Raw genomic sequence first — 12,862 nt, 5'->3', positions numbered from 1 at the left:
GGGTAATTAAGAAAAAACAATCCACTTACTCATTCATCTTGTCGTACGGGCTACTTTTTCGTGGGCCACCTTGTATAAGCATCCAGGAGATGACACTGGTGAGGGTCTGGAACCCCCTTCTATCAATGCTCAATGTATGGATGTCCATGGCACCCTGTCCAACATGCTTCACATGTGAAATTTCAAAGGATGAAAATTCCCAGGTGGCATCAAACAGGTTCGAGATTTTGAACCCTCACCAATGTTATCCTCTGAAATGCTTATATCGTAGATGATATCAGGGCGATTTCCACTTCAATATGCATTTGTCTATAAAATGCCTTCCAATGTAAGTCCTCCAGTTGCTCCCTTGTGTGATTTTTTTTTCCCCCTGTTCAGGCATGCCCGAGTTAGTATACGCCACATGTAACAGATGCTGGGGGACAACTAGTAACGCAATGTCCAAAGCAGTTGTAATGGTGGGCATACGTGATTTTCACCTTTCATCTACATGATGGCCATACACATGACAGCTTTTTACCCAGGGGACAGTTTTCAAAGTAGGCGAGATACCCCTGGCAATGTCTATATCTCAGGAAACCAAAAGATCAGGCATGTTACACTCCAACATGCCCAATCATTTTTTTCTCTCTTTGTGGATGCCTGGGTACAGACAGTGGTATACGTGCTTAGGCTTCTATGTGGTTTAAAAAAAATCAACCATCTGGCAAATGGGGTCCTACAGATAGCTCTTAGTGCATTCATGACACATACACCAAATGCTGGGGGGAGTCATGATGTGAACACAGCCTTACCTGTGTATGAAGTGGCGGAATAGAACACAAAAAGGGCTTCAAACAAAGAGGCCAACTCAGGACTCACATCTTTTCATATAATAAATCAATCACATACTAGAGGAATAATACATTAAGTACAAGCATAGTAATGAAAGACTGGTGGCTAGTGGGACTCTAGGAGAAGGTTGGCAGAGGTGGAATCAGACATGCAGTAACTTAGTGTATCAGTACATTGTATGGAAAGAAACCCGCAAGCCGTTTAGTGATTACCGATAAGGCTCAGTTTTTGTTTTTCTCATATCCTTTTCTCTTTTGGTCAAAGGCACCCGCTTCCAGAGCATACTCCAATCCCACGCTCCTCTAGCATACCCATCTTCATCACCTCCCCCTTGTGGTATTATATGATAATTGTTGCCATCTATGACATCTATCAGAGGTACAGTGCATGCGGTTCTGCGGAGTGGTGGTGATGCAGGATGAGGATTGACACGAAGGACAAACGTACGAACAGAAAAAGGATGGTGCAGGAACAAAAAAAAAAAAAAAGGGGACAAAAACAGAAAAAAAAAATTTAGACAAACATGTACATAAAAGATAAAAATCACATTCTTTACCAATAAGGTTCAGTTCTATGCTTTCGTTTGGCCTTTTCTCTGTCGCTTAATGGAATTCGTTTCCATAACATGCTCCAGTCCCAGGCCCCTCGAGCAAAACCATCGCTATCCCCACCTTGCTGTGGCTCAATGGTATAAACATTGCCATCAATGTAATCTATTAGTGGAACAGTACAAGCAGTTCTGCCAGGATTTCAGGAGGGAAAGCGAATTCACAACAAAAAAAGACACGCAAAATTAGAAATATAACATTAACAAAGCAATAGCATCAAATACTACATAGAAAGAAAAAATTTATAAAAATCACTGTAGATAGTGTAGGCCACGTTATATGCAAATACAGTCATAGTATCAAACAATCTGAAATTTGAGAAAATACAGGGAGTGGCACAGTTATGGTTTCACAAACTAGAGAACTCAGAGAAATTACCATTGTGGTTTAAGAGGACATAGATCATCAAGACCGGCGCTTTCTTCACTGGTCTTGATATCCCGTGTGCTGCCAGAGGATGTGCCTAATTTATGATGATAAGCAGGCCTCGCCATATATCAGGCGCATCCCCTGGCAGCTCTGAGCTCCCGAATATTTCTGGTTTCATTTGTGCCGGAAAACTGGCATAATATATGAGGAGTTTGTCCCGGCTGTTGGTCACGCCCCCTTCGCCACGCTCTCTTTTGGGAATGTGGTCAGGGTGGTGTAAAATTTATTAAAACACAGGTTTGAAACTTTTTAACAATACTTTTATGGTGCAAACTGAAGACAAATCTCCACCATAGTGTTCATACTCCTTCTGCAAATTAGCCCAATACCTTTTTAAGGTTTAGTGTAGAGTTAAAGGGGTATGCCAATAAGAATAAACGATTCCCTATCTACTGGATAGGGGCTAACTGTTAGATCGGTGGAGGTCTGACCCCCTCATGATAATGGGGATCCTTAAGAATAGAGCGGCAGTCATGCATGCGTGCGTGTGCGCCATCCTATGGGGCTGCCACAATTTGCTGGGTACAGTGCTCAGCTATCTCTGGCAGTCCCATAGAGTTTGAATTGAGCGGCCATCAATGGATCGGGTATAATCTGTCGTATACTCAATACCCCTTTAATCTACATAAGCAGTGGGCAATTAGTTACTATTAGAGGCAGTCAATGAGCTTAGCTGAACTCCTATAATCTAGTGGAAACATTGGGTAATCGAGCAGGCTGCCATATATGCTAGTGCCACCAATCTAGGCGTCACCAGTTAATGCGAATGGTCTGTAAACATTCCTTGGCAGAGTCAATTTTCCACTGGCAATGCACATCGAGGGTCAGTTTGGCTGCCCACAGAGAGACTGATTAGTTTGCGGATTTCACCGAGATGGTCGGGCAGAAGGCCTATGCTTTACTGCGGACTGTAAACTGCATTTGGTAGACCGCCAGTTTCCTATATCGGATAAAGAACACCTGTATCTCCAAAGCCTTGGCCGCTCTTACAGGTACACTTTAAGAGGCAAGCGTTCAATCCAATGCCGTTCCTTACAGGAAATAAACAGTGATTTACAAGGCCTCTTGTTCAATCAAACGTTACAGCCGTGCAGGGAAATTAACTTCTATGCAAATTTCAGAAATGAATACACGTCCTACAATAAATTGGAGAATTCAAAAGTAATCAGAGCACATCCATAGAAATAGAACATTTTCCGAGAAATCTTCAACCCACACCGTAAAGGTAATCAGATCTTGCTTGCAAAAAGGCAAAATAAAATTTCAGAGCTCTAACAGAAGTGCCCCGGTTACTGTTCAGAGACCATTTTCATTTCACTTTTGATTTGATTTAGGACTATTCTCTATCATGGTGTAATGTGTTTGGTACAGAGCTTTCTTTGTGTCAGGCAGCCACATGGTACAGCAACAGAAGAAGACAAATAAATATATTATTCTGGCGGTTGGTCACGACCCCTTGCCACAACCTCTTTTGGAAATGTGGTGGTGGAGAAACCCAAGAACCAAGACCACAGAACCCAATCAAGGCGAAGTTTACATTTTTAGACCTCTGGCATTATGAAAGCTGCACCATGATTGGTTGCTATGGGTAAGGTGGCCAGCCAAATTTGATAAATTTTGCAATGCCCGCTAATCTCTGGTTGTCACTGACAATACCTTTTCTCTGAGCTAATTTCTAGAAACTAGGCCTTAAAAAAGAAAACCTGACCTTGTTCCTCACAGTAATCAGATGTCTGGGAATATATGAAATATCAGGGTGGTGACTCTTGGATGGAATTTGACCAGTTTTATATAGTTGTACATAATACTGTATGTATGAATGAATAACATTAGTAGACATAATTTTACACTGTTACAACTGCAAATAAACCATATTTTATACTTTTTTTTTTTTTTTTTTTAGGCCCCTGTAACTAAGGTTTCTCCAGTTTCCTAAGTTTCTAAGTGAAAAAGCAGTGAGCTATAGATAGATGTACAACAGTGATTTAAGAGCAGACATGATAATCATGCCAGACCCCTGACCCATGAGACTGACCCAATTACCTGCTACAAGACATTAGAAGACCGAGCAAAGGAATGGTATTTTCCTGGAAGAGCTGTCAATCAAGTGGTGTAATTGGCCAGCACTGCAGTGTTCGGAGGCTTTGATGATGGAAATGTAATGGCAGAGAAGAGGTATATATTCCAAGCATACTATAGCTTTACTTTCCTAAAGTGCTGATATTTTATGATATATAGTAGGTGCCTCAAAAATATGGTGTCCAGATCTGGGGATTCGCTACTCTATGGATGTGCTCTGTTTACACACACAGGACAATTTAGTCAACTGCTATCTCATAGACATACATGTTCACCGCGATGGTAAGGGGGGAATAAAGCCCCTTTCACACGGGCGAGTATTCCGCACGGATGCGATGCGCGAGTTGAACGCATTACACCCGCACTGAATACCGACCCATTCATTTCTATGGGGCTGTTCACATGAGCGGTGATTTTCACGCATCACTTGTGCGTTGCGTGAAAATCGCAGCATGCTCTATATTCTGCGTTTTTCACGCAACGCAGGCCCCATAGAAGTGAATGGGGTTGCGTAAAAATAGCACGGATCCGTAAGCAGGTGAGGATGCGGTGCGATTTTCACACATGGTTGCTAGGAGACGATCGGGATGGAGACCCGATCATTATTATTTTCCCTTATACATGGTTATAAGGGAAAATAATAGCATTCTGAATACAGAATGCATAGTAAAATGATGCTGGAGGGGTTAAATTTAAAAAAAAAAATAATTTAACTCACCTTAATCCACTTGCTCGCGCAGCCCGGCATCTCCTTCTGTCTTCTTTGCTGAACAGGACCTGTGGTGACGTCACTCCGGTCATCACATGATCTTTTACCATGGTGATGGATCATGTGATGGATCATGTGATGGATCATGTGATGGATCATGTGATGGATCATGTGATGGATCATGTGATGGATCATGTGATGACAGGAGTGTCGTCACCACAGGTCCTATTCAGCAAAGGAGACAGAAGGAGATGCCGGGCGATCAAGTGGATTAAGGGGAGTTAAATTATTATTACTATTATTTTTTTAACCCCTCCAGCACCATTTTACTATGCATTCTGCATTCAGAATGCTATTATTTCCCCTTATAACCATGTTATAATGGAAAATAATACAATCTACACCGATCCCAAGCCCGAACTTCTGTGAAAAATCGCGGGTGTTCCCGTAACGCACCCGCACATTTTCCCGCAACGCCCGTCTGAAAGAGGCCTAAGCCACTATCAAATACCTTATCTTCCATGGGAACAGTGGGAACAGAGTCAGGCATGTATAAATCCAACATGACTAATGGTCCTTTTACACATGATTCTTCAATTCAATAAATCAAACATTCCCAATAATTGCCCGATTGCCAGCAGAGATGAGGCTGCATTTACATGCAGCTATGGTCTCCACTGAATAAGGACGAGTGTTTTCTTGTTCATTAGGTGATCTTCAGCACCTTTAGACTGGGAAATTACTTGGAATAAGTATTTTTACAAATTGTCATCCCCGATAATTGACCTGATGATTGGTCCATGTAACAGGACCTTATCTCATTAGACCAGCCGCTGTACTTTGATGGTAAAGCAGGTGCTGAGTCTACAGAGACATCTTTTGACGTTGCTGTAGAGGATGGCATTCAACATTTCCCAGAGCACTCCTGCTCTAAGAACAAGAAGTTGAGGTTCTTAGTGGAGCCTCCTGACTATGGCTGGGATTGGAAGAACCTTTAGATCGCCACAGTCCATGACCACATCATAAACAAAGGGGATGTTCTCCTTCGATTCGGTCACTGGCTTTCCCAGTGATCCAATTGGAGATGAGGAACATCCCTAGAAAGGGACCAAATAAGGCCCCCATGGCCATCTTTGCTATTACGACCTATTAAGGCTACTTTCACATCTGTGTTTTTAATTCAGGCTTTGAGATCCGTTTTTTTAGGAGCATACTGATGGGCAAAATCAGCCGGATCTCAAAACCGGAATTAACAATGCAAGTGTGAAACAGGCCTTAAACGGATCAGTTCAGTTGCGTTTTGGGGCCAGACACAAAACAACTGGAAGCAGCTTTTTTGTGTCTGGTTTGCAAAACTGAACAAACCTGATCAGGCATAAAAATCAATGTAAGGGTACTTTTACTAGCGTTATTCTTTTCCGGTATTGAAATCCGGTAAAGGGTCTCAATATCGGAAAAAATGCTTCAGTTTTGTCCCAATGCATTCTGAATGGAAAGCAATCCGTTCATTATGCATAAATTCCCAGTATGTGTAGGCTTTGTGTTTTATGTAATGTATGCACAATCTCGTGTAATTTATATTAATCACTTTTATTTTTACAGACATTTCTTACAATTTGTTACATTTTCAAAAATCCCATTAAAGGATTACTATTTGACAACCTTTTTTTAATATTTATACTCTATTAGCATATTTAATATGCTAATAGAATTTTTTCAAAGCCAGAAAGAACTGCGCATGAGCAGACCGAAAAAACGGATCTGGCGATGCAGCAATTTCCGCAACGCTTGGTACCGGATCCGGCATTAATACATCTCTATGGAAATTAATGCCAGATCCAACAAGTGCAGTATTGTTTCTGGATTTCGGCCGGAAAAAATACAGTACAAGGGACGGAACGGAAGACATCCTGATGCATACTGAACGGATTGCTTTCCATTCAGAATGCATTAGGACAAAACGGATGCGTTTTCTTTCCCAGTATTGAGACCCTTTACTGGATTTCAATACCGGAAAAGAATAACACTAGTGTGAAAGTACCCTAATGTAAGTTTTTTAATCCTTAAAAATCTGCAACATTTAGTAGTCATGCGCACTGTCCTATAAGTGCAATGAACACCTTACCTGTCTTGGGCTATAGGAGCTATTAAAGGAGCATACCAATTAATTCCCACTTCACAGTGTGCATCCAGATAAATTAAAACCTGCAAGAGATCGAGGTTACATTACAGACTTAAAGGACTGTTAAAAAAACAAAACACAAGGTAAGTGTAAAACTGACAGCAGAAAAACCACCCCCAAAACTTGCAATTGTATTCTTCATCATTAAATATATTTTTGGTGAACGTTTGTCAAAACAGTATAAAAAAAAAAAATCTGAATCCCATTTAACTTCCTGTTTGGATAATAATCTTTAATTATATGGTGAAGTGCAATTCTATGCACATCCCCTTAAAAGACAAGAGGGCACTGCCTCCGTCTCCACAGGCGTCAAGACTTCTTTACTGTAAACCTGTGGAACAGTCTACGTCAGGACGTGGTCACAGCAGGAGCAGTGGACTAATTCTTATGTAAAAGTGTCTCACTTCTCACCCCCTTCCTCTAATTCACAGCCCCACTGATCCCTTAGTTGAGCTCGATGACCATACGGCACGTCTTTTTTTTTGGCCGTACTATGTAACTTGTACTGACACAAGTCTTACAACCCATGTGGTTACACTGACAGAGAAGCAGAAGAGCTTTCATGTGACTACAGGCAAGTCAAACATTTATGATACTTGACGAGGGTGATGTGCTTTATAGCCTGCAGCCATATCACTTCAGTTTAACTTCAAGTGCCAGTGCAGCTTCTGTAAATGACATTTATATATCCGGCCAGCTCTGGTGTAGTAGCATATTCACCAATATATCACTGCTGTGTATCATAGCGGTAAAAGGCTGGTAGAGAGCCCCTTCATCTTCAAGGCTTATGGAGCAGAGCTAAACTATAGATCCATACTCACAAAAGTACTCTAAAGGTCCATTCACACGTCCGTGTGTGTTTTGCGGATCCGTAAAACATGGACATCAGCGATGTGCGTTCCGCATTTTGCGGACCGCACATCGCCGGCACTTAATAGAAAATGCCTATTCTTGTCCGCAATTGCGGACAAAAATAGGACATGTTCTATTTTTTTGGGGAACGGAATTTGGGACCCGGAAGCGCGGGTCCGCAATCCCATGTCTGGGCAGCACATCGTGTTGCCCCATAGAAATGAATGGGTCCGCAATTCCATTCCGCAAAATGCGGAATGAAATTGCGGACGTGTGAATGGACCCTAATGATGGCCATAGACAACCAGAATTTTTACCCCTACACGTGCTGTTATATGTGAGACAGACATGGCTCTCGGGGCCAGAAAAACAGAGCTCTGACAGGATATTACAAAAGTGATTTTGGGATGCATTTATGTGAAAGAGGTGAAAACAAGAGGTGCCCTTTAACATGGGGCTGGTTCCTCAAACCTTGCTGCTCTTTAAAAGCATGTGTAGGGTGAAAACTGAAAGGGCAAGTTCACTTTTCATGCTTCAGACTCATTAAACTGGGCACCGGACGTGTGTTACAGGTTTTTCCATCAACACCCAAAAACGGGATCCCCAAGAGCAGCTCTCAGGTCCCATGGTTGAAGACACGACCGTGTGTGTTCATATAGCGGTGTGCATGCAGCCCGTGATAGCCTACTACAAGACAGGAACATACTCCTACTTACTTGTCCTAGTTTCGCCTTCTGGGCTCCGATGCTTCGGGCCTGTATAAGCCCCTCTCTACGTTCGTTCCTAAATACCTTTACTAGCCCATTCCACTGCTTGACGTAATTGTCCAGCCTTGATTTTAAATGTTCTGGAAGAAAGAACCAAGCAGAATCATCAAAGCTAGAATACACTTTCTATGCTGCCGTGCCCTGGAACCTGAAGCAGGATATCAATTTTGTGACAGGACAGACACAGGGACGGGTACTGGCACATGGACGGCAGAGTCGATGCTTGAATGAGGTTCAGCAGTGATGCCCTTTGCTCTGAACATGGATGAAACACTGTATCTGATGGCTTATTCCTAGGAGCAATGACAATTTACATAAACCCCACAGGATGGCTTAAGACCAATTGACAACTATATAAATTCCAAAAGTGCTATGCCAAGTGTGGTTTGACCACGATCAAGAATGGTTGAAAAGTTAGCCTTCTCCAGTGGTTGTACTAAAAAGGAAGATGCAAACCGTCACCCATAAGCTTCACGGTCCCACACAATCTCAACTTGTGAGAAAGACAAGTAAATCTAAGGCTAGTTTCACATCTCCGGCAAATCTCCGGATCTGCCACTGCCAGAGGCAAACAGAATGCTTGCCGGCCCCATTAACTATAATGGGGTCCAGTGGAAATCTGGCAAATATGGCAAGAATCGGCCGCACAGAAAGCACAGCATGCTGCGGTTTGTGTCTGACCGATTCCCACCTTCTCTACCGGACCCGCCTGCTGGAGATGTGACACTAAATGTTCACTTGTCATCAGCTGCTGAGAGAAATACTAAATGACCGGTGCGATATCTGGAAGCTGTGGTAAAAAGCCATCAAACCACACAATGTAATAAGGCCTTAGAGACACTGGAACTCCTGTATGAAATGGCTTAAAAAGAGAACCTCTCCCCTCTCCTGACATGCCCGTTTTAGTAACTACTTGCATTCCCCATGTAATAATTCTGGAACAGCTATTCTTTTGACTGTATGTTGTGCCATTCCTTTAATATTCCTGCTAGAAGTTTACAAAAAAAATTGCCAGCAGTCTGCAGTAAAGGTACTGGTGGGTGTTACAATAGATGGTGTGTCAAATAGGCAGGGACAACCCCCCGTAACTACCAACTGCTATGGGGCCCAGGGCAAGAGGGGGCCCAGTTGGGATCCTCTCCTCTTCTACTGGAGGTGAAAACTTGATCAGGACTCTACCCTCTAAAGAACCAACTTTTAGCAAAAGAGCCAGTGAAAAAAATGGCCCAAAGGTCATTGAAAAGGGTTTAGGTGGAAACCCTTGTGTCCTGTGGCCCTTACTTCTCTATATATATGCCACTGCCCCAACTGGTAACACCCATCTGTGCCTTTACTGCAAGGATGCTGACACTTCATTCATAAACTTCTAGTAGAAAGAATAGAGGCATGGCACAACAGAGTGATAAGAATAGATGCTGCAGAATTGCTATTACATAGGGAATACAAGTAGTTATTACCAAAGACATGTCAGGAGAGGGGACAGGTCGTCTTTAAAGTGTGATCCAGGAAGTAAATGTAAAAAAAAAAAAGTCAAACTGGCATAAAAACAATGAACACCTCAGCCAATCGTAGCAGTAAGGGTCCATTCACATGTCCGCAATTTCGTTCCGCATTTTGCGGAACGGAATTGCGGACCCATTCATTCCTATGGGGCAGCACGATGTGCTGCCCGGATCCAGAATTGCGGATCCGCACTTCTGGGTCCGCAATTCCGTTCCCGAAAAAAAATAGAACATGTCCTATTCTTGTAATAGGCATTTTCTATTAAGTGCCGGCGATCTGCGGTTCGCAAAATGCGGAATGCACATCGTCGATGTCCGTGTTTTGCGGATCCGTGGATCCGCAAAACACACACGGGACGTGTGAATGGACCAGTGGCCGGCCTTCAGACGACGATTACCGGAGTGGTCATTTCTTGGTGTTGAGAAGGGCCCGGTAGCGGAGACAGGCAGAGACCCAAGAGGCGTTAGAAAAGGAGCGGTTGTGGATTGGTGAGGCGAGAATCACTTTTTTTATACGCCATTCTGACCCTTTTTTAAGTAAGGTTAGAAAATGGGATAAAGAAATCTTATATTTATAATATTTCCAATGACCACTGCATTTCCTTAATTAAAGTTTAGTGTTTTTTGTAAAAGAGGTCTCGTTAGTAGGATCGACCCTATTAAAACAGATATACTACCCATTATGGTTGATCCTGCTGATTAAAACGATGCTTTCTGTATTTAGGGGCAGATTGGCCATAGACCCTACAGGGAAAACTTCCCGGTGGGCCGATGCCCAGGGGGCCACTCAAGCCCTCTTGATGTCTGCAGGCCACGTACATAACAATCGGATGCTGCAGGTGCCCTCCTGAACGCCACTGTATTACTGTCCTCATGATGGTGATACAGTTTAATACTGTGATGAGGGCAGCAGTATTTTGTGCTGTCCTGTGGTATTTGGTTCTGCTGGGGCGGTATTCTGTGCTGCACTTCAGTATTGCAGGCCCCACCTACTTTGGTTGTCTCCACCTACTTGTTTTGACCCGTCTTCTGTCTGTTTGAACCCACCTACAACATGGGGCCACTTTTAGTTTTTTTTTCTAGGGCCAATTTAAGTTCCCAATCCGCCTATGCCCCCTTCTTCGCCCCTTGGTGCACTGAAGCCCTAGATGCATATGAAACTAAACAGTTTTTTCTAGAACAAAAGATTTTGCCATCCAGATATCGTTTTAACCAGCAGGATCAACCATATCAGGCAGTGTACCTGTTTTAATAGGGGTGATCTTGCTGAAGGGCTCTCTTTAAACGGACAAGTATACTCATTTATAAAACGATACCATTTTTATTTTATTTTTTAAAGGGGTTCTCCGGGTAAACCTAAAAAATGGGGCCCGTATCTAACCAGTGGAGAGAAGATGAGGACAGCCATACTTACCCTCTGCAGCAGCAGTGTTTCCTGGATCATAGTAACGTGACCACTCCTTTGCCGTTTTCTGGTCTTCCAGTCCCTCGCAGTCGTCCTCTCTTCTGCAGGAGACGGCGCATCATCACCGACGTCAACTCCTCCTGCCGGCCTTCCTTGGTCCCAACATCTGCAAACTAGTGCACGTGCGCCGGGACCACCGGCCGCCTCTTCAGTATACAGGCTTCTGTGTGAAGCATGTACTCACTCATACAGCACAATGTAAGCACTGTGCATGAGTCACAGAGGCTGATCGCTATGCTGTGGATGGCACTGGGGAGCACTGACGATGGCACTGTTATGGGGCGCTATACATGTCACTGTTACGGGGGCACTGTGGATGTCACTATTATGGGGGTGCTGTGGAGCTCAGTATGAGTTATAGGGCTTATGCAAATGACTGTCATCGGCCCAGGGATCAAGGTCCATGTGTCGGCCACATTTTCCAGGCAACCGCAGCTGCCCTGACCCGCACTGCCTGTATGATAGCAATGTATGATACAACCAGTCTTTATCTGATGCAAGGCCGTTGTAGTGTACTCATATACAGTAATCATGTGTACAGACCCTGCGATCAGATAGAGACTGGCTGTATCATAAATCACTGTCATACAGTCAGCTTGGGAGGTGCGTGCGGCCTGCACATGGACCGTGTTTCCCGGGCTGATCATGGTCATATCACACTGTGTATCACACATGATAGGCCAAGATAAACACTGCAGCAGGCAGGACCGAAAAAGATAGGATCCACCCTCATGCACACGACCCTATCAGTTTTGCGGTCTGCAAGTTGCGGACTGCTAAATAAGTATACTGACTATGTGTGATCCGCATTTTTTTGCGGAGCCATTGATTCTATGGGGTTGAGGGCTGCATTTTGGAGGACCAGAATAGAACATGTTCTCTCTCTTCCAGAACTGATATATGGATGTGGAAAGCACATTGATGACGTCATCAATGTAGAGAGTGACATAAGCAGTGATAACAGCTGTTGCTGCGGGGTGCAGAGTGCCAGTCACCATGGACCTCAGATGGTCAGTGGATCTTAGGTCTAGGATTGGCTTTCCAGCTTCAGACGAGAACTCACCTTTGTTACTGTAATCATCTATCATGACAATCTCAGCCAGGTATTTTCTAGGGGTCCTCTTGATAACACTGTGAACGGTCCTCATGAGTGTCGACCAGCCTTCATTATGGAAAACAATGATCACACTGGACGTGAGCAAGTTCTCATCATAATTCCAGTATTTGCACCTAGAAATGACAAGTTCCACCAGTTATTAACAGTTACATGTTTTCTGATAAAAGAGGTACAAACGATCCAAATTTATTGATTAGTCACAGCAAGTAAAATGAGCAAAACACAAAGTGTAAATCTGGCCTTAAACAAACATTGGCCCAGCTCTCTTCGAGATGATCTCTACTAGTCTAAAGCCTGTATTAGACGGGCAGATCATCG

At 43.4% G+C, this 12,862-nt stretch overlaps 1 protein-coding gene across 2 annotated transcripts in view; it reads right to left on the bottom strand.

Moving 5' to 3' along the window:
* The window catches only part of GALNT7 (polypeptide N-acetylgalactosaminyltransferase 7), a 154,853-nt gene that overhangs the window by 38,944 nt on the left and 103,047 nt on the right, over nucleotides 1-12,862 (bottom strand). The window contains exons 3-6 of one of the 2 annotated variants that reach the window (XM_040418669.1): nucleotides 12,491-12,657; nucleotides 8,410-8,540; nucleotides 6,785-6,864; nucleotides 1,391-1,573 (exon numbers count right to left, since the gene is read on the bottom strand). In XM_040418669.1, coding sequence (XP_040274603.1) covers nucleotides 1,391-1,573; nucleotides 6,785-6,864; nucleotides 8,410-8,540; nucleotides 12,491-12,657 — 561 coding nt within the window. Of the gene's footprint in view, nucleotides 1-1,046; nucleotides 1,230-1,390; nucleotides 1,574-6,784; nucleotides 6,865-8,409; nucleotides 8,541-12,490; nucleotides 12,658-12,862 lie in introns of both variants that reach the window. The other variant, XM_040418668.1, reaches the window with a different exon arrangement.

Source organism: Bufo bufo, chromosome 2 (genome assembly GCF_905171765.1).
Source record: "Bufo bufo chromosome 2, aBufBuf1.1, whole genome shotgun sequence".
Lineage (NCBI taxonomy): Eukaryota > Metazoa > Chordata > Amphibia > Anura > Bufonidae > Bufo > Bufo bufo.
This window is presented reverse-complemented; position numbering and strand designations above follow the sequence as displayed.